Genomic DNA, 23,597 nt, shown 5'->3' on the forward strand with positions numbered 1-23,597 from the left:
ATGTCTTCCAGGGGGCGGGAAAAGCCCTGCCTTGGGACAGAACAGGGTCTGGAGTCCACCACAGGCTGCACAGACTTATAAGGAGCCTTCCTTGGAGGATCCACAGTATCAGGGATCGCCAACTGTATGTTTCATCAAAAATCCCCAAAGGCGTCGAGGGCGCTGAAGGCTTCAGCGTCGGGAGCGCTGCTGGCTATGGCCAATATATGTCCCGGAGACAGGGGTCCAAATGGAGAACAATGGCGAGGTCACCATGATAACGGATCAACAGTGCCTGTGGTCCCTTATTTGGCGGACACAAGCCAGATCTGTACACATCGAAAAAGGACATTCTTCTGCAATGTACGGAGTACTACAGTGAAAGTGCACCCTTACAGAGATCATACACTCTTCCCTCTGAATGTAGGTATTGTAGGGAAAGACTTAGCCCCACTTTGCTGTGTCACATGCTCCACAACAGTCCCATAAAAGGGCACACCCCACAGGTGCACTGTTTGGCTTTCCAGAGAAGAGCAGCGGCGTACATTGGTTTGTGCTTTCAAACCAATTGTTTTCCTGCAAAGTACATCTCCAAGTAATGGCCACCAGAACTTCTGCTACTACCTCAGACTCAGGAGCACCCACACCCCCACCACAAACACCTCCTTCTGAAGGTCCTGAGCACGGGGACAGGTGTGATAATGCAGAGGGACATCGAAAAGTAAACTAGAATAAAGTAGAAGGAATCCCCATTGCCTGCAGCCAGCGGGAGTCCTGGGTGTGGAAACTATTGAGGACTGTTGGAGATGTGCCAAAATCTCATGCAAACCAGTACTCTATCGCGGAAAACCTGGCTTGTACAGCTATGGCACCACCTCCATGCAGCGGCACCTGAAAGCGAACCACCAGGCAGCTATTCGGAGGGTTGTCCCCTTTCAAGCAGGCAGTAGGTTTTTGTCCTCACCAGCATCATCTGCATCTGCTCCTGCCACCACTAGGGACACTTCAGTGGGCCACCGCATCCCGCAAGCAGCCTTGGAGGACATGCGGCCCATACCTTTCAAAGGTCACTGTATTGTGCATATACTGTGACGCAGTACTATGTAGGGGAGAACATTTTGAGGCTTCGGTCTGGCAGCATGACAAAGTGCTCCCTACCCAAGTGAGGTGCACCCCACATCTTCTGTTCTCCATGTACGATTTCTTATCCCTGTGATTAGTACCCTTCGCCAAGTCTCCCCTCCACTGCTGGCTTTTGTGGAGTGTCTTATAACAGCAGGAGAAATACTACACAGCCAAAAGAGGGGTGGGGGAGAACAAAAAGGCTCTTTTCAGAGCCACCTTGCAGTGTTGAAAAACAGAAGTTGAATGAAACCATGCAGGCGGTGGCGCAGCCTACAAGCGCCGGGTACAGAGATGGCAACAATGGGCGGCGGGACTCCGTCAAAAGCATTGTACGCATTTGCAAAACAAAGTGTCGGCTCTGAAAAGAGCCTTTTTGTACTGTTTGTGTTTGCAACGTTAGAAGTGGTGAACAACCACAGGGAAAATGCTTCCTACCCTTGCAAGAAGTGCTGCACAGCATTTTGGATATTACAAAGAAACAGCTCATTGCCAACATCAGTCATCCCCCCATTAAGGCACCTCCTATCACATTTGTACAAATTGCACACAAAATGATCAAGCAGCCTTTCCCACCAGACTAAGCCAAGTGCATACATTGCAAGAATAACAGTTTCCAGCCGCCCGTCATAGCCAACAGCAGTTAATCAATAAACAAAGTTATGTGCACCTTCACAACAGTAACCTTCATAAATGTGCATAAGGAAATTAAAGCCCTGAATCAATGCCTGCACTCAAGTAGTAAACATACATATGCAAACAAGTACATGCAAATGCACGGAGAAAAACATTCTGCTTTGCACTCTGTACATCTTTCCGCACCTTTTTTGTCATCCTTCCACACTGCACAGAACTGCATTTTGAAAGTAAATAGGTCTACACTAATACACATGTTATTCATATTGTAAGACTTCCATTTATACACACACACTTCCTCTTCCTGCCAAGACATCCCCCTAGAGTTTTAAAGAATGTATTTCACAAATGTAAGCACTATGCCATTAGCCAACATATTCTCCTACCATCTTCTTATACAGGTGCAGTACACACCTCTCTCTGGAAAGCCACTGGAGCGTGCACTTCAAAATACAGCCTACAATAAATCTACTCTCAGCAATCAACAAAGTACAATACCAGCATACTGTTGTATGTCTTACTAAACGAGTGCACTATTGTTGTACTGTAGCATATAGATGTGCAGCCATCCACCAGTATGTACTTCATTGTTACTGATCGCACCTCTACAGGTGCTCAGTGTTTGTAATGTCGCCACCATTAGAATAATCCCCACATAGTAAAATACTGTCCCCAGCCGAATGTTAGACACCACTGCACAGCGACACACTTGCAGTTAAATGCCTACCCTCCCATTGACCCAATGACGCACATTGCACACAAACATTTGAAAATGTGCACACACACACTTCCCTTTCTTCGCCAACAGCTACTACACAATGCCTACCAAACGGCATGTCCGTAGAAAGCAACACAGAAAGAGCCACACAACCTACAACCACAGAAAGTAGCCATCCACTGCAAGCTAAACGTGAACAGAAAGGTGAAGATGTAATTCAGTCATTAAGGAAAACGGATGCATCTACCAGTGAAGACAGTGCAGTTGATCTGTCAAAATGTGAGAATGAAAAGAAAGCCAAGTACATTGCAACGCACACTACTGCCAAGGGAGCACGTACAAATGATGATCTAATTACAAGCAAGCATTCTAAAAAAGTAATTTTACAAAAAATGTTACACCACAGAGTCCTTCAGAACCTTATAAGTAGAGTGCATAAAAAACACTCAACCCTCAAAACCTACTGCAGAAAGTCATCCTAGAAGCTCTTGTCGACAGTGCTATGAGCATGAAGCAGAAATTGTTTATAGTAATTTTGAACAGAATGAAACCATTAACAAGATTAATTTGTAAATTGCCAGCACTGCTTCGAAACAAACACAATGTCGGCATAGATACCTTAGGCCACATCTGTACAGGTTAGTGGAGTCACACCACCGACACAGAGCCATACTTCAATGAAGAATCATACAAACATCAAACAAATCAAATTGCCTTACATCGGACGAGGGTATGAAAAGATGCACAATACCATAATGGAAGAGGAAAAACTGCTTTCAGAAATATCCCCATCAAACTTAGATGTCACTCTCTAATCCACCAAAGCAACACGCCTACAAATGGCCTTGCACATCAATGTGCAACGTTCGCCAATGCTTAATCAAATATTTGCAGCAATTCCTCAATCAGTATGTCAAAGGCAATGACAAAAGGAAAATGAAAATACTACAAACTATGGACTCCTGTCCAGTGCGCAACTACACTGGAATAGGACATACCTTAGCCTGTATTTCTGAACCTGCTTGCAAAAGCACCTTCCACTGTATCAAAATGTTAGCAACCCACCATTCAACAGTCAGAAATCTAGCTTACAAACTGTACTATGCAAAATGTCCAGCTTTAGCACTCCAACATTTAAATGATATTCTCCTACACGGTACAGCCAAACAAGTGCTCGATGAGATTGAGCACATCCAAAGGAAATACTGTGGAACTGAAGAGCACTTACAAACTCCAGCATTTTCGGACAACAGTACTGACAACAGTGCCGCTGTCAACTTTTTATATCACACATACAGAAAAGAAATACAAAAGTTCAAAAGCACTTCTGCTGAAATGCCAAACCAAGTATGTGTGTGTTGTCATAGAACTTTCTATAGAAAGAGCACTAAAACAGTAGAAATAATGCAGAAAATAGAAGTACGAAATTAGCAACACCTCCATACTGTGCATATACTGCACTGCAAAACTTGACAATAAACAAAGGCCTTCACTGCAAATTACTAATAATTTGGAACTATTTCCACTGCCAAACGCACTGCAGCAGCTTAATTTGTATGAGAGCATTATAATCCAAACTGTGCACCCATTACAAGCAACAATACGTCTTCAACAGAAAACCACAAAATTGCCTCCCACCAAATTACTGAAAGGCATTCGTGGTAAAGTAGTCTATTTACCATTAGATCTCAAAGAAAATGTAGACACTCTACAAGTGCAAAGGCCAATACATGAATCTTTGATTATCCTGGTAAATGGTGTACCTACAAAAGACAAAAAAATTTGGCAACACCAAGTAGACTTAACCAAAGTTAGGTAAGCGTTGCAGTACCTTAAAGAAAACGATGAATACCACAAGGAAATAAACATTCAAGAAAACCTGAGAGAAACAACCAAAATAATTAAGGACTCCTCAACAACTGGCCAATTTGAACGTCTAGATCCTACTGCAGCCTCCAATATTTTAGACCACTAAACCTGAGAGAAACAACCAAAATAATTAAGGACTCCTCAACAACTGGCCAATTTGAACGTCTAGATCCTACTGCAGCATCCAATATTTTAGACCACTATACAATTCACCCACTGCACTCCAAAGACACCATAGACGATGCTCTAGAAACATATCAAATGCGGCAAGCCAAAGGAGCGACAATCAGTACATGGGGAAAGTGTGGAAGCACAAGCCGTTCCTCTACTCTTCCTGACTGGAAAAGGTGGAAGATATGATGAAAGAAGCACGCAAATGACAGCATCAGAATACCGCTGTTTGCCAATGTATTCGGAAGACCTTAGATTTAGACAGAACGTGGAGTACATATTCACCTGCTCTTTGAAAGGGAACTGGCAACGCTATGCTAGGGAGTTGCCCACACAAACAGGTTCCCATTTCCAAAACATGTCTGCTACATAGCTACTTCAAAAGGGTGCAAGAGGACGACAAAGTTTTACAGTCAAGTATTACAAATCTCTTGGCAAACATGGGTGGTACGAAAGAGTACTGGTTCCGACGGCACGCAGATGTTCAGTGTATCCTATGCAACCTTGGGCCACCCACAAGGTTTGTCACTTTAAGTTGTGCTGAGTATGCATGGGAAGACTTGCATACTTTCCTACGCATATGAAACAAAAACAAAACCGGTGTAGACATGAACACACCAGGAGAGCTGTGCTCTCTCAACCCAGTAAATGTTTCACGCTACTTTCATCATCGCTTTCTTGTCATGCTGCACTTCATTTGCAATAAAGCACTTCCTCCCCTCGGAGAAGTGGAACACTTGGAGAACGGAATATCAAGCCAGAGGAGCACCACACATGAAATCCTCCTAATTTGGTGAGGAAACTGTTTTGCAGTTCATTCACAAATATGTCACTTGCAAAATCCCTTCGGGGAAAGTACCCATAGTGATCTACGAACACAAATTTTGCAATTCCAAATACACAAGTGTGGCAAGTATTGTCGACACAAATAAAAGAACAGATGCAATTACTACACAAAATGCTGCTTTGGTGTCCCTAGAATAGTTTCAACAACAAGCCAAGTAAACAGCTTCATGTTTTCAATTCGACACAGTGTGAAAGGAAAATCTCCTAAAAACACATACTGCATAAAAAGGAGCGAATCATCAAAGTACATCAATGATTACAATGCAATTATTGCCCTCTTATAGAATGCCAATGTTGGTGTACAGTACATTGCAGACAATTCCACTGCTGTTGCATGTTATGTCACTGCCGTCTGAACCAAAGTAGAGAAAACAGAGCTCTAAGACCTCTGGGATGACATATCCTCTGACAAAACACTTGCGAAGAACTTTTACAGCTTTGGCATTAAAATGCTGTCCCATAGAGAATATAGCAGCTATGAAGCCACTGACCGTTTAACCGGCACGGCCTTATACAGGAAATCTGACAACATAGAGTGGCTAAGCCTTGGGCCTGCTGCATCCAGAAAAAGAAAAGAGTACTTACATCATACGAGGACATACAAACAATAGCCAAAAGCGATCCCAACAGCCAGGACATTTTGAAGAACAACTTATTGGACACATGGTTTGAGATTGCCCAGTTGTAGCTAAATACTGGAGAGAGGTGGTTGACTGATTGAATGCTCTAGTGGGAAGTAGGTATGAATGTACCCATGAGATGTGTCTGTGGGGGCTCCTACCGGGGTCAAAGAGATACAAAACCCAGAACAAATATTGCACGATTTCTGCTGACCTTGGCCAATTGGCGGAATGCAATAGAATCGAAGAAACCCGCAGGTCCGTCGGTGGGGCAATGGCTTCATGATGTGCGCAGGTGGGGCCTGGCTGAGGTGGACTACCTGAATAAACATAGGGACCCGGAAGGGGAAAAACGCACTGGTAGTAGACTGGAGACAGTTGCTGAATGAGCTGGCATCCACCCAGGATTTAAAGCCTCTGAATTGGCTCAGGGCCAAGAGCGCAAGATGTGGGTGGGAGGTGTAGGAGACCAAATTGAGAGGTAGGGGTTCCTAAACCGTGAAGTGTGCAAAGATAAAGGGTGCTATGGGTAGCAACTGGGATGGGAAGGCAACCGGGGTCGGGAGTAGGGTTAGGGAGGAATGGGAGGGTAGGCAGGGGAAGGTAATGTTATGGGGGATGGTTTCTTTGTTGTAGTGGAGAATGCTAACAGACCCCCTAGAAATAAACTTGGTGCAAAGATGTTCCATGCGCTTTGGCACCCGAAATGATAATCAGCGGACTGGGCTCTAGTTGAAGCAGTATTTGGTGGTTCTGCTGAACCAGGCTTGTGGGTGTGGGACACGAATATGCGATGAGCATAAGGTGTCAGCAATGGCAATCTCTACATTTGTAACATATGAAGCGATCTACTTGGTAATGTTTGGGTGTTTTGTAACTTTGTACAATTTGAAAATATTAAAAATATTTTTTTTTATAAAAAGATACCCGAGGCTTGCTCATTTCTAACTAGATTTCCCTTTGTCACTACTGTAAGGAGTCTGAAATGAAAGTCTGATACAAAGTTACCACTTTTGTGGTTAAATACTTTTATCTGTGGGTTGGGAAAAAGGCCGCTCTGGCCCCGCTCTAAGAGGGATTTCTCTGCCTAAAACCAAAAACGAAGGATCTGTCTGTGTCAAAAAGTCAAAATCAATACTGTCATTGTGTTCAAATATTATATCCTGACCCTCACACTACAAATCAAATAATTTCACCCTTCTTGCATTACCGGTCCACCAGAGCACCAAGAGACTAAGTGTTCTTGGCGGTTGGTAAATGGCGATTTTCTTTTGTAAGAATTCTGCTCACAACAGTGAGCGGCATAAGAACCTTTAACATAACATAAGGTAAGGTAAGGTAAAAAAGGAAATGTCTTTAACCTGGTGATTGCCAAAAGAGTTCATAGCGGAAAATGGAACAGCTCCAACATAAAAGTTCTCCTGGGTAAAAAGAACCCTGGTTCCAGAGGGAGGCTCTTTACCTGGATTCTCTCTCAATTCAAATACAAAATGTATTTCAAAGTCAAAATTTGGTTTTTAGTGCCAGGGGGAATCCCTTTCCTGGATTTCGTCTCCGATTAATAAATCCTTTCAACACAAGAGTAGCAAAGCCTTGGTTCCAAAGGTGTATTCCCTTCCCTGGATTCTTGCTTGGTGACAATGTTGCAACAGTTCTTGATGTCTTTCTTGGTTTAAAATAATACTATTAGGCATTCTTCAACACTATGATTCTTGGTCTAACAATTCTTTGTTTTTCTTGTCGCACAACAACCCTTTTTGTAACAAAGTTCATTATCCTTGCAGTTCCTTCTTTCAAAAGTTTCTTCTTTGATTTAATCAACAACGTCCTTGACCTGGGACTTCCTGTGGATTTTCAACTGCCTTGTATACTCCCCTAAACGAAGTAACGTCCCCAGAGTAGGGAACTCCCGTCCCCTGCACACTTTCACAGGCCAAAGAATATCAGCCAAACATTCACTAGTCGGTGGCCTGTGAAAGTGTGCAGGGGATGACAGTGCCCTACTCTGGGAACTTTACTTCGTTTTGCATTGTCATCAGCCAGTATCTGGTCATTGCATCGAATGCAATACCATCGAATTCCTTACCAGAGAAAAAAATTGCACCGAATAATAAAAGCTTTTTTTTAAAGGTAAAGGGTTTTGTGTAATTATAATGAATTGTAACGGTTAAAAAGGGGGCGGAGGGCCCCCCCCATTAAATCTTTAAATCTTTTTTAAATGCATTCGATGCATTTTTTTCCGATGCATTTTTTTTTTTTAGATGGAATGGTATCTCAATGGTAGGAATTTGATGCAATGACTAGGAACCTCACCAGCCTGTGTGTCAGGACTGGTTTCGCTCCCCTGCACTGTAAGATTGAATACCATATCTCTAATTGTATAAATGTTTACCATAATAGTAATTAATAAGCCGAGGAGTGCATTGTATGGCATTTTTTTGGTATGCTCCCCTGCCAGGACTTCTCATGTACTTTTAGCTGCCTGTTTTAATCACCTGGCAGATCTCACATTGAAAGGTAAACAGTTTCTCTTTTAATTCCACAACTGCACATATCTTCTTTGATTCTGTATATCTGGTTGTTTCAACATTCGCTCTTGGGTTCTCCCAAATCTACATTTCATATTCTATTTGCCATATCCCCCCTTAGGTTGTTACCAATCATTTCAATGTCTCTGTTTCCGTAACTTTAAAGTTCACAAATGGTGTTTGCCATGGTTGCCAAAACGCCCTCGGGTCCCCACTTTGCTTGGGTTGACTCACCAGCTCTGTGTGGCATCTTCCACTCTGGACTGCTTTCACGGAGTTCGTTACTCTTGCGGCTTACAGTCAGCACAGCAACCTTTCTTTAGATCCCAGGAAGTGAAGCATTGCTTTCTCCGACTGCCGAGCACACCAGAGTGTTCCACCTGTTCCTGGCGTGTCTGTGGCACATCCTGCTTTGCCTCTTTGCTGGCGAGCCCCTTGGTTCTGCCACACATGCTCCCAGGGACCATGCGCCTCGCAGAGTGGTACAACTTCTTCAAAACAGCAGCAGCCTCTGAGAGAATCAGCCCTCTCACTCCAGCAAAGTCCTTCAGACTTCTTCCCATACACTTGAATGGGCTTCACCGCTGTTAGGCAAAGAAACAGTATTTCTCTAGTTTCCCCCTCAGTGAGGGAGACTACAATCCCTTCTGAGCTGTGGCGTTCTGCTGATGCCCATGGCTTCCCCTTCTTCCTGGAGGGGTTAGACGGGTCACCTCGACACCTCCAGCATTTTCCAGCTCCCCACAGGTAGTTGGGATGTAAGGGTTCCCCCTTGCTTCTTTTGGCACAGCAGTATAAAGCCTTTCTCCCTCCAGCACAAGATTCCTACAGCTAGGTCCCACAGGGAGGACCTCTCTGAGTCTTTCCTCATGTTAATATCTTTACCTCTTCCTCGCTCCAGTGTTGTGAGGATATGGGGAATAGTAGTCCTTTCCTGAGACTACTGTATAAATGTTTGCAATAGATTTTAAAGGCAAACTAGGTTTAGGTTTGGAAGAAAAGTATGTGGAACTAGGAAAAGTGTCTCATAATTTTACAATGGCGGTTAGTTGACAGTTGGCCTTTGGGATGTGACCAAAGCTTTCCACTGCTCTTATGGGTGGAAGAGGGAAGTCACCATAAGGGGCCATTAGTCTGTTGCAAACGGGGGATTCATTCTGAAGGGGGGGGGCCACATCTCACAATGAAATGAGGATATCTCCCCAGAGGGCTCCCCCCATTTGATCCTCCCTCATACAGCCACCCCCACGGTCAAGATCAGGCAGCGGCTGCCGTCCCCGGGCCACATGAGTGGAGTTCACTGCCAGGAAAACAGGGATCAGTCAATCGGATTGATCACACTACCTTCACTATATTCTCAGGTGGTTTAGGCGGAACAGACCTGTTTCACAGAAATTACCTTGAATCATTGGATTTCATCTTTGGCTGGGGTTTATGTTTTTCCCTAATCATAGGCTTTCTCCCCTGCCTCTTCCTCCTAATTTGCTGAAAAATGGGGCAATCCTTTATTAAGGGTTCACAGTCATTTTCTCTTTCTTCTTCGACCCCATCCCTTTCCTTCCTCAATTCCGGCGTCATTTGTCCACTATCCTCCACGCTGAAGCATCTCTTTATGGCAAACGGGGGTGCGATTTCTTCAATTTCTGGATGTTCTTCCAGTGTTTCTTCCGACGCACTCATAACATAACTGATAACTAGTATGCGTCCTTCGATCTGAAAATGAAGGCAGCCATCAAACTATAGAGTCAGGAGGACCCCAAACACTATCCCCCCCGAAGCCCAGTTTCGACATGTGACAGGAGGGATGACTGTCATGAAGGTCTCCTATAGAAGGAGGGTTTAGTAAAAGGGGCCTTCAAGAGTGGTAGCCCAACTTTGGAAGACATGCAATTTGCTAGGCTACTCTGAAGGCTGCAGCAACGAAGGCCCATAGATCACTGCTGCAGATGTACTTTCAGATGTTGGAATATGTCCGAATTCGCAAAATGAACCTGCAACTAATGCTAACCCACTAACTGAAGACCGGGACAGCACTGGAGGATCTTCGATGATGGAAGAACTCTTTGAGGCAATCAACAAAAAGGTCTCAGCAGATACAGTAGCATTAGAGCACTACGAGTGGTTCTATCTGAATACATGAGTGGAAAGAAAACAAGTGAACAATGATTTCTCCTTCCACTAATCGGCAATCCAAACATATTACAGGGCCATTATAATTATAAACAAATCAGTCCCAAAATACGTGTGGAATGTGCTAAAGAATGGGTGAAAAAACATGGTTTCCCTGACAATCTTTTTACCACTGACATAACCAGTGGCTATCTGTTGGGGTGACGCAATGGGTCAAGTGCGAGTCAGGAGGACCAAAGCAATAAGCAGCTAGCTCTGTTTAACAGGAAATAAAATTCCCTCAAAGAGTACGCATGATCAGTGACCTGCATGTAAAGCAAGCTCGAGTTAAGCACAACAGGAACCCCCTTTTAAGCAAGAGCATAACTTAGTTCTAGGAGATTCAGGGGAGTCCCAACAAGGACTGAAGTACTGGTGAACAGATAGTTCCCAGCTATTCAAGCGAGGAAATCTCATTCAGCAAGCTTGTCCTGTTAAAAGAAAAGCAGTACCTGGTGGAGGACAGCAACACAAAACATCCAGATGGTCACTGCATGCCATGCAGCGCTCGGGTTCCTTGGATTTCAGGTCCAGCTGTCGACTGAAGAATGTCTCTGAATATACACAACTGCAGTTGTAGGGCTCGAAATTAACCCATCCGTCCTATCACCGGGTATGCAGCACTTAAAATTGTGGCAGCCATCCAAACCTGGATGGCCAGCCAAACGCCATTGGTGACATCACTTTGGTAGGCATGTGGATAAGGGTGTCTTGGAGCCCCTTTCTACTCACAACTGGTACCCATTCATTCTTAGTCTTCTTTTGCGGGCTCTGACCACTGATGAAGCCCAACAAGACCGAAACATGTCTGCAGATTCGTGTGGTCTCGTGCAGAAGGGATGTGGCCTTGCAGTGCGGGCTGGACTGCCCCTTTTGGGGTGGGGCCAAGCCTGATTTTCATATGGCCTTTACTCTTCTGTAATGGCTTTGTGGGAAAAAGAACAATGGTTTGGAGGGTTGCCCAGTTCAATCCAGAGGTTATGATGAATTTTAAACCTTCCAAGCCATCAAATTGTGTGTTTTACCAAAGCCAACAGCAGCCATAAATGGTTGATCTTGGTACATAAGGAAGGATAAACACCAACAAAGCCAGTGACTTGGATGAAAGGGCTTAAAACGTGGAAGCCATTTTGGCCACTATAAAGACAAAGCAGGCTACCTTGTAGTAAAGGAGAGGGTGCATAGTAATACCACCAAGAAATAAAACACTACCACCAGCCTGCCCCAAACACACTGCTTGAGTGAAGCGACTCACCAGTGGACAAGAAAATCGCACACAATGGTACACCTGGCAGACACAGACTACCATGGCTTCACAGAAAAAGAAGCTATAGTGGCAAGTGAGATCTAAACAATCTCACACTCACTCAAGGACAGCCACAGAAAATTCCAACAAAATGTTTGGGCAAATAGAAATTCTAGTCAAACTACATAATGACAAAAAAGGGTGTGGAAAGTGATGCATACAAAAAACAAGGTATTATTCTGATCCATTGCATTGTGCAGAAGGTTTGCCTTGCTCTACATTGCACACCTGGTCTAGTCAATTCAGAACATCTGGGTTTAGTAAGTTTAAAAACGGATTAGACTCATTAATCTTTCAAACCTTGACCAGGCATGCACATTCAATTCTCAAATATCTTTTGCAACCCTTTGGCATGAGTCAAAATTAGGAGAGAATTGCTATAGTTTCCACCCATTCGCCACGGGTGCAATTTCTTATGCTGGGATTTACCCCATTGTCTTTTGCTGCGTTTGAAAAATGTAGTTCCACAAGGTTTGTGATTTTCATTTTTTTCCAATCTTTTATTGACTCGAATTCGTCAATTGATGATTTAACAGGTGGTGCCGACATCGTGTTTCGACCTAGCAGGTCTTGTTCTAGGCTACCGTTCATAATTTTTAATAACAATGGATTCGGTACATATTTGGTGCCAATGTGGTCCCAAGATCAGGTATTCACCATTCGTGATTGGTTGATTCAACCAATGGACACTAGTTTGACAAACCATATAATGCAAGTCATTACAAAGCGTCACTTTGATTTAAATGCACCACGCAACTCAGTAACCACCTATTATTAACCCTGTTGTCACTTCTGACCCAGTGGGAGCCTTGTCAAGCCACAGTGGCTACCTCTCAATTAGCTAAGAGACAGTGGGTGGGTATAGATCCAGACACCCACGGCATCTCCCTCCACCAACCTGACAAAATACAAACCCGCACTGCTAAAAGCACTTAGGACCTTTCCTACACTTGCCACCTCCTGGGGCACCTTGTAGAAAAGGACACCGAGCACCAATGCCTTTACTAATAAATACTCAACTGAAACGCCGTCTGCACACCATGGCTAACCGGCAATTAATAGAACAGGCACTGTGTAAAAACGCATTATGCGTAATATCATATGTAATCACGCACCAGCGCTCCCATGGTCAGAGCACACTCAAACAAAGCCCAACATGTCACAGATCTAGATCCCGGCCATCACAATATGGGTCAGCACTAAGTATACTATATGCATACTCAGCACAATAAGCACCAAGACCCTTCCCACGGAAGCCGCTCCAGGCCAGTGAGGGAAGGGTCCCAGGGCACCAATGCCCTAATTATGATAATCGCCTTGAAACTGAAACCCAACTGGGCACTTCCCCACTGTCGGGACCACACAATGGAAACAACTGATACCACACATGAACTGAACCATAGAATCATGTCTCTTAACTATTCCTAGTAGCTCAGCCCTTGGGCACTAAATATTCACACTAGTTTACCTTAATTCTTTATTCGTAGGTATTGACCTCTGCTAAACCAGGCACTGAGCCCTTGCTATTACCACTACCCAGTAACTGACCTACCTGCAACAAGCAGGAACCAGGACAATCCCTCTATCTTACCTACCAGGTGAGGGCCCCTTGCAAATGAGTCAATCATTACCAAACACTCTAAACCAATTAGGACCATTGTCAACCAAACTTACGGAAATCTCTTCTTTTCTCTCCCTTATCATGTACTCAATACTGTCTATTGATAATTGTTTTTGACTGCAAAATGTATGAACCAATCTGCAAATCACTATGAATCTGTATATATATTGTGATCACTGGGAATTAAATCACCCACACATAATATGTCCAAACACAAATGTCACATGATATACACCCAATCACAAATGGTGAATGCCCGATCTTGGGACCACATTGGCACCAAATATGTATCAAATCCATTGTTATTAAAAATTATGAACGGTAGCCTAGAAAAAGACCTGTTAGGTCGAAACACGTGTCGGCACCACCTGTTATATCATCAATTGATAAATTTGAGACAATGAAAGATTGGAAAAAATGAAAATCACAAACCTTGTGGAACTACATTTTTCAAACGCAGCAAAAGACAATGGGGTAAAACCCAGCCTAAGAAATTGCACACACGGCGAATGAGTGGAGCTATAACAATTCTCTCTGGATGCACACAATAGGCACCACGAGCACTGGCCTTTTTACAAGTTTCCATCAACTGGCTGCTAGAGCACCGATAACGAAGATGGAGGGCGCGGCAACCCATGGTCCCTGGTGCTCGTAACGCAACTGTCCTCATGAGTCAAGATTATGTGGCTTTATAATGGCAAAATACAGAAAGTATAATTTAAATACTATTTTTTGTTTTAATTCTATCCCGATGGGAAAATGCCTGAAGCAGTTTACTTTGTCACAATTAAGACGCTTTTTGCAGTTATTTTCTGGCGCAACTGCTAGTGTTTAATACTATAAAAATACAATTTATTATGTGTGCCTTTTTTGAAGACCGACATTTAGACTATAGGTTTGACTCCGGTTAAATAATCAGACTAGATGTTTGCAGACATTTATGAGATTTGTAAACACCTAAAGCGTACTTGCTCCTATTACCTTCACTCTTTGAGCCACCCGGTTCTGATCTTTAGCCGGAGCAGGTTCTTTAGTCGTCGCACCCTTGGGTTTAACAGGCACAGATTGGGTAGATTCTTGTTCCTTAATCTGAGGAGGCATTTCTGCTACTGCACTGTCATTCCCAACAGTCTGGATCACCTTAAGATTGCTGCGGTGTGGTAGGGTCAGAGCAAATCGGGCTGGCGCAGAAGAGCTACGAGCCCAATTAGACCAATTAGATTCTGGGGCATGCATGTATTGCTGATGCCGATTATAAATAAAAGGGGATTGGGCAGGTGTCACTTGAGCAGTGGGGGACTGGGCATAACTTTGAACCTGGGGTGGTGGGAAAAAGAAAGGCGGCGGCATGTTTATATTGGGTACAAAGGTAGGGGGAGGTACAGTTTTATTTGGGGCAAAGCCATGTGGGGGCAATACAGTATTTGGCGATGGAATGTTAACTGGACTTGGTGCTATGTGTGTTGTGGTGTACTGCGCATAGTTTGTCACTGAATACACAGTAGGTTGGGGAGGAGCAAGTACTACTGGAGTAGAAGGGGAAGACTGCTGCTGCCACATCGAGGGGATGGGCTGCTGCTGCCCCAGTGAGGGGATGGGCTGCTGCTGCCCCAGTGAGGGGATGGGCTGCTGCTGCCCCAGTGAGGGGATGGGCTGCTGCTGCCCCAGTGAGGGGATGGGCTGCTGCTGCCCCAGTGAGGGGATGGGCTGCTCATCTCTTGAAGAGAATTCCAAGTCTGCGTAAGAAAATCTGTCCGGAGACCGGGAATCTTTATGGCTGGACTCTGGAGAACGTGTGCCACTTCTACTTCTCATCTGGGAGGATTCTTGCAGTGGTGCTTCTGTAGAACGTCGCTCTCGAGAATGCAAACTCTTTCCATAAAGCCTTTCGCGTGTGCGATCTGACAATTTGCCAATGTCTACATCTCCAATTTCAAGTCCAATCGTCTTTAATAAATCATGGATCTTTTGTTCTGCAGGATCCTTCTGTGAACAGGTCTCCTCCTGTGTTCCTGTTGGCGCTGAAGGGGAACTTGGGTTTGCTGTGTTTTCTTCTTTCACATCGCTTGTTTGCTCTCTCACAGAGCTGTACTCTGTGCTATGAGATAGGTGCTGCTCCTGGCCATAATGCCCTGTATTACCATAAAGAAATGCTTCCTCATCTGCCATAGCTGAGAAGACACTGCCTTGCCCACTTACATCCATCATCATACTCAGATTATCGGACACTCCAGTGACATCCTGGCTGGCTTTCCTGTTTGGCTGTAGAGATCCTTCATCCCGATTCCGCAGAAGGTGGTCCTCTCTGCCCAAGAAATTGAAATTATTTTGAACATTGTGAAAGATGTCCTCTGAGAGTAAAGGTATCGATCTCCGATAAAACTGTGGTCCATATGGTTTGGAAACAATGGCTAAAAATGGGTTGTGGCTCTCGTGACGAGGCAGGTGAGGACTTTTACTGTTCAAGAAGCTTTCAGGCTGCAAAGAAATTAAAAAAACATGAGTCTCAAATCGCTAACATTTTTGAATTTGTATATTCGCGTTAGTAATCATTCTACGCATCATAACTATTTGAATTAGTGCTACATTGAAATCACTAACATTTTTGATTTTCTGACTTGCATATTCGCGTTAATCATTCTACGCATCATAACTATTTGAATTAGTGCTACATTGAAATCGCTAACATTTTTGAATTTCTGACTTGCATATTCGCGTTAGTAATCATTCTACGCATCATAACTATTTGAATTAGTGCTATATTCGGTCCACAAAGATTGTCAAGATCAATTGTTCTCAAGCCAATAATTCCAGATGCTTTAGGAACAAGTAAGTTCTGCAAATATGTGCATCCCCAGTCCATGGAAGCATCTTATCAGAATACACTGCTACTTTCCCAGGCAAAAACCTATGACAGATCTCCACAAACCAACATGATTTCCACACTTGAATATGGCATTTCCTTTAGCCTGATTAGAATAAAAAATGTACAACTAATTTGTCTTTTTTTGCCTATGCAAACAAACATTTTTCTCTTAGAATTTGAAGCGTAAACAAAATTATCAAAAGAACTCGGAAGGCATTTGAAAGAACACTGAAAGAGGGATAATTTGATTTAAATCACTTCGGAAATAAAAGCAAGGATTCATCCTGGATGACTCACCAAAATGTTTCTAAGGCCATTCAAGCCCAGATTTGAAACTCCTATTAAAAAAGTCTCTTCCTAGGCCAGCAGGGGTCTGCAACCCGTGGCTCTCTAGGTGTTTCAAACTATGACACCCAGGAACACTCATCATCGACTATGATGGCTCGGACTGGTGAGATTTGTAGTCTAAAACATCTGGAGAGCCACAAGTTGCAGGCCCCGTCATCCTACGGCAATGTTCTAATTCACAAGAATTGATGCTTATCTGAATGTCATAGCGCAACCCTAATATCAATAGGTAGGTGTAATAAAAACAATACCCTACAACAAAAAAAAAAATAGACCACGTACACAAAGGTTTGATTCATATATACAACGCCCAAAAGGCAATTACATAACAACTTGAGGCATTAATCTAATACCAGTATGACTAGTGAACAATTGGCAATAGCCTGAAAACCCAGGAAAAGGGTATATATAAAGTGGTTGAAAATTTACAAAAAACATTACATAAGAAGTGACAGGAAATTATTAATATTCTAAAACAAATAGGGGCGGCGCTGTTGCGCTTGATCGAGGATGGTAGCATAGACGAGAGCTCCACGCTGGGAATGTCCTTTTACTGAATGAATCTGGCCTAGTGCTGTTAATTTTACCAACGTTGGGCTGAGTTCAACATATGGAAGACCCGCGGCCGCTGGCCGACTCCTGGCCTTGGGAACGCTGCATTTGAAGAGATATTGGCGTTGCAGGATCACGGCCGGAACCTCCTGAGGCGCGCCTCAGCTGGCTACTGAGAGCGGGCCGGGACGCCACTGGCTCCGAGGCAAACCTCGCTCACACCCTCAACCCCCGGCGGAGAGCGGATGCCCCAGACACGGCAGCAGCTGGCCACCAGCGGGGCTCCGGCTGATACCGCTGCAACACCTGGGTCGGGGTCTGAGCGCCCAACGCCGCCAACTCTACCCCCTTACATAGCTCCACCGGCAGTCGACCAGAGCAGGCGCCCGGCGCTCCCCCTTGGCTAGTGACACGTCTGGGGCCCCCTGTGACACGGCCCACAACTGCAGATAGCCGGATTGGGCACGGCTGGGAATTCTACAAGCGGGCGCTCAGTCGCGGCCCGAAACTCCTGTGGCACGCATCCTCCCGTCCTCCATCGACCCGCCTTCAGGCAACTTGAGACCAGGTGAGCCCTGTCCCTGCTGCGCTGCGGATGGGCGCTGGGGAATACCCGCGGCACGGACCGCCCATTCAGCAGATCACCGGAGCGGCCCAACTGAAGGACTACATGCTCTTATGAGAATCCCCTAATTTATCTAGCAATTGCCAGGAACGTAAAGGACATCTGCCGCGCACCGCTTGTGCCCGAATATTGCGGAGGTCCCCTCGCCCCGCACTGCATACCCCACAGGCACCAGCTGGGCCGTGCTGCCGCCCCCAGTGGACCCCACTGCATAGCCTCTACCCTCACTCGCGGGGGGGGCGGGCTCTTGGGGGGGTGGTTGTTTTCCGGTGGCCCACTCTACCACTGTGATTGGGAACTCCATTGATCTGGCCACAGACCCTGTAGGACTTTGACAGTTCCTCTGTGCGAGACTCGGGGGTCCCCAGCTGTGGAGAGGCCTACCTGAACTACTGTGGCCACAGAGATGCCGTGTGTCTGAACGTAACTGCGTACCTTGCTCCATTCTCCTCTTTCCACTGTACTCGATGAGTGAATTGCATGGTTGCCACCCGCGCGCAGCCCTTACAGGTCTCAACTAACTAATGCGACATGTGGAAGTGGCCATGAAATACAGGGATAGCCCCAACAGAGGAGCCACTTTAGCTGTAGGATTTGACCGCTGGATCTACATGGAAGGCCACAACCCACTCGGGAGGAACTGGACAACATATCGGACAACGGACCACACCCGCTGGTCTCACTACAAACTACTGGCCTCCACGACGTATGTACTGAAAGGGTCTTGCACAGTATAACGACGCCCCCACTCTCTGTGGCAACACGACCATTGTCTTCCATGACCCTGTGATAAACTTGTGCCACACCGCGCGCTGCAGGGGTCAACTTGCCCATATTCCTCAAACCTGACGGGACATATTTACGTGTTTCCTTTCCCCTGCCTAATTGCTGAGGAAGTTGAGTAATAGGCAGTATTTGGCTACCGATAATTAGAAGTCAGATATCAACACCTACAGGACTTAAACTCACAGCTCCCAGTAGGCGCCACTAACTTGTCTCGCACTTTGCTTGACCGGTCGGATCCTGTTTGGCGGTAATAACCTCTGCTAGCAGAAACCCTGTGGGTGCACCCATAGTATACACACTAATATAAGAGACCACAGTCCAATTATTGAATTGAGGACTACTTGCTGAAACCATATGTAACCCCCATTGCCCATCAAACATTGACCGATGGGTGTTGGGGGGCAACCCCTAAGCTTGCTACTGTAGTTGCAGGCTTGCACTCTCGTGGGCCGACCCTAGGAGTCAGGGGCGTCGGTGTCCTCCCTCTGTTCAGTATACCACTGTCTACCAGGCCCAGCGGACGGCCACCGCGAGGACCGCACCCTACTTCAGATAGACAGCTCACGAGAGGGCTGTTGCACACCCGCTGAAAACTACCAGTTGGACTTACCGGCCGACGAGTATACACACAGCCAGCATGACTAAGGAGGCCAACAAAAAACACGAGCTCTATTAATATGTACACGAAAGAAACACAGAAATCAGTGGAACCGCAGTTCGAGCAGGAGGCGGCCATGGCGTCGCTTCCTGATAACCCAGAAACATTGAAAATGTTCGAGTCAACACGAGGGGTTCACCATCCTCCATTCAAAATAAGATGACATGAGTGGGACTATTTGTTCAATCAAGGCCCATATGGAAAAGACAGATAGCCGAGTGACAGAGGTTGAAAATAGAATGAGTACGATTCAAGGAGGGCAGCAGAAAAAATGAGGATCTCGAATCGCGCTCTCGGCACAATAATATTTGCATCATAGGCATTCCGGAGGACAACATCGAGGGTCCCATGGAGGACTACATAGAGCAAACCCTGCTGTCCCTGCTGGATTCTCCAAAATTGTCTCCATAATTTGCTATTGAAAGAGCCCACCAAGCTCTAACCGCTAAGCCCAAACCGGGCCCCCACACCCCCATGCCCTATTATAGGGAGAGTGTAGAACTATCGTGACAGGGATGCTCTGCTACATGCTGTGAGGATTAAAGGTGACAACCTCCTGGAATCCTCCAGGATCCATCACTACCCTGATTTTTCCATCGCCATCCAGCAGGAACAGAAAACCTTCCTGTCAGTGAGGAAGAGACTGACGCTAAGATTTACGCCAAAGTCTTAGCCCTACGACTGGCTCCATATATGCATTACCTCATACATCCAGACCAATCAGTGTTCATCCTGGGCCACTCTACCTCTCATAACTTTTGCCAGCTATTTAACATACTAGCTCGTATAGATCCTAACACCCAAGCAGTCGCAGCAATCGTGGACATGCAAAAAGCCTTTGATTCTGTTTCATGGGGGTTTCTATGGCAGATACTTGAGAAATGCAAATTTGGTCCTCAATTTAGAACCTGGGACAAATTACTATACTCCTCCCCCGGCGCACGAGTCCGCACCAACAACCTGTGCTCGACTCAATTCCCGATAGCAAGAGGCACGAGGCAGGGGTGCCCTTTCTCACCGTTGATCTTCGCCTTGCCCATAGAGCCACTGGCCGATAATATACGACAACAGCACACACACAGAGGCCTGCGGCTATCTGGCCCCCCCAGAGATCGTTTCACTATATGCGGATGACTCTCTGCTCTTCATTTGTCAAACCGAGCTAAACCTCTCCCCAACACTGGAGGATGTCATTCGCTTCGGGGAACTATCAGGCCTTCAAGTAAACTGCACCAAATCAATTCTTTTCCTGCTGACGGAGGCCATCACCACCCCTGACCCCCCCAGACCTTCAGGGATTTGTGTGGGCGCAGTCTGAGATCACATACTTGGGTGTAAGGATTAAGCGAGACCCCGCTGCATTATATGATGCAAACTATGGCAAATACTTAACTAACCTGACCTGGAAGTGTGCTGGGTGGGCATAAATTCCAATAACCCTGGCGGGTAGGATTGCCATCCTTAAAATGGTGATACTGCCTCAACTACTATACAGATTCCTAAATGTCCTGATATGGCCGGGCCGCAAATTCTTCACAACACTCGCTCGTACCACCAACGATTTCCTCTGGCACGGTCCGGCTGAAGCTGACAACATTGACAACCCCAGTGGCGACGGGGGTCTTTTTATCGCTCCCAACTTCGAGGGGTACTGGATAGCTGCCCAAGTACACTTTGCATCATTCTGGTTTATGCCTTCCGACTCACCCCTTCATGTCAAATTAGAGCGCCTCGCTGCGGATTACTGATATCCGCTTCCTGGTAAGCCCCCCCCCCCTTTTGTTGCCAGGTTCGAACTGTCTTTTCCGGTGGGCGTGAAGGTCCAGGCTTTGGCCAGGTTATGGAAACAAACTTGCAACATGCAATCGTTTCATGGGGTTTTCCCCCTCTGGAATTTCCTCCCAAATTCCCCCCGGCTGGGCTTCGCAACCGTGTACCGCTGGGAGACAGCCGGGCTGCTGGCGGTCCAAGATGTATTTGAACAGGGTGCCTTCACTGAGTTGAGCGACCTCCCTAGATAGCTACGGGGTAGACCCTCCTGCTGGCTACAATATGCGGGTATACGACGTGCCCTAAAGGCCAAGCTCCACGACTTCCCTACTATCCCACAAGATAACCCGATTTTATCAGAAATCATGAACACTACGACCCTTAGGTGTAAGGTCTCAAGATTATACATTGCATTCCAGAATAAGGCATCCCCACCCTTAGCCAAACTCAGGGAATCCTAGGCCAGGGACCTGGGTGTTGAAGTGTCCGATCAGCGCTGGGATCACATGTGCACCCGACCGCAGACATTCTCATTTAACTCCCGTTTTAAAATAATTCAATTTAAGATACTGTATAGGTTCCACCACACGCCGGTCAGGTTACACCAAATGTCACGTGAACACCCACCTACATGCCCAAGATGCAACTCTTAAGATGCAGAATACATGCACATGCTATGGTCATGTCCTCAGCTCACTCAGTTCTGGACTGCAGTATGTACATCCATGTCAGAAATGTTAGAATGTACGATCACTCCATCCCCGCTAACTTGTCTTTTTTACGAACTCCCTACATTAAGCCGTGACTTCAAGAGACTGGCAAGCCTGGGGCTCCTTCTTGCAACCCGCTGTATCCTCCTGTTATGGCTCCGACCCAGGTCCGTTACGCATGAACAGTGGCTCCGTGCCGTCACGTGGGCGTCGGACACCGAGGAGTGTTGGCTGCTCTTGCAACTGAGTACATCTAGAACAAGGCACATTTGTGGGCCCCTCCACCTCTATATCTCCTTGTCTGTTGACTAGGGAGACGAGGCAAGTGCGCTGCCATCTTCTATACCTGGCACTGGTTAGGCAATATGTATTGCAGTTGTATGATGGATTCAGTGCTTATTCCCCTCTGTATGTTCTAATGTTATTCTAATGCTCTGGTTGACTCATGTACTTGTATGTATACCACATATGGACTCATATGACCCAATATGTTACAGTATGTTCTCCGTTGCGTTGCCAAGCTAATAATAAAGTTTAAAATATATATATTTTTTTCTAAAAAAAAATGATGCTAGGCTTTTTGGAAAATTAGTGTATGGTGGCATTGGAGCATCTAATCTAGACGTTGGTGCATCAAAGAATTGTTGGAAAGAGTTAATTTCTGACACGAAAGCAGAAAATCAAATCGAATACTGTTTTCAATGCCAAACACCTATCAAAATTGCAACTATTAGCCACTGTAGCAGATCTTGAGGCTACACTAAAGAATATGACTGCCCCTGGTCCTGACGGACTATGTAATACTTGGCATAAAATGTACTTTAGAGCCAGATAGATCTACTGTTTTGAACTATTAGCTAAACTGGCAACGTGTTCCATAGCTGGAGAGATAGCATTGCAGTACTGGTCTTTAAAGCAAGCTACCGCATTTTAGGCGCACCAGCCAAAGTGTTGTCTTGATCACGCTCACTGCTTGGATGGAGAACAATCAGATAATACTGATGCAACAAACAGGGTTTAAAAGGTCAGCAGTACACTTAACACATTAACAACCAAGGAATATGCTAAGCTTACGAACAATGCCCCGTATATGCTGCTTATTTAAATCCAAGCATGGCATTTGAAACAGTAGACAGAACTTTACTGGTACAAACTGCAGCAATGGGGGATTCCTGAAGCCCTGCTAACCATGATTATCGTGCTGCACAATAACACTACTGCGTCAGTGTGATTAAATAGGCTGGGCCATCTGAGTGATTCTACTGCAACATCAACCGGGCTTAAACAAGGATGTGCCTTTGCCCAACCTTATTTAATCTCGATCTGGCTGATATGTCAAATGCAATTACAGCTGAATCTGTATATCTTCCGAAAAATAGCACACTTCACATTGCAATGACTAGGGTATGCAGACATCATTCTATGACAAGACAGTAGGTTCGCATTATGCTTATTCTTTTTTTTAATACTGCCATCTCAGCACTTTAACTTAATTTTTTATATTTTTTTATGTAACACAAAAAATAAACAGTAAGTTCAACAGATCATAAAATCTCCTAGGAGTGTTCTGAACCACGACTCCCATGATCCTCCTGCCTTCAGTAGTCCTGACCCCTGTCAGTCCACCTATCAGCACCCAGCGTGGGGTATAAGCACTGTGAACCCAATGGCCTTTCCTCTTTCTTTTGGCTGCCATT

At 45.4% G+C, this 23,597-nt stretch overlaps 1 protein-coding gene across 1 annotated transcript in view; it reads right to left on the minus strand.

Annotated features, from left to right (window-relative positions):
- LOC138468303 (zinc finger protein 318-like) overlaps window positions 1-23,597 on the minus strand; it is a 768,785-nt gene that overhangs the window by 333,169 nt on the left and 412,019 nt on the right. Inside the window, exon 4 of the mRNA XM_069608797.1 lies at window positions 14,567-16,063. Coding sequence (XP_069464898.1) covers window positions 14,567-16,063 — 1,497 coding nt within the window. The remainder of the gene's footprint in view (window positions 1-14,566; window positions 16,064-23,597) is intronic.

Source organism: Ambystoma mexicanum, chromosome 4q (genome assembly GCF_040938575.1).
Source record: "Ambystoma mexicanum isolate Mex_15411 chromosome 4q, UKY_AmexF1_1, whole genome shotgun sequence".
Lineage (NCBI taxonomy): Eukaryota > Metazoa > Chordata > Amphibia > Caudata > Ambystomatidae > Ambystoma > Ambystoma mexicanum.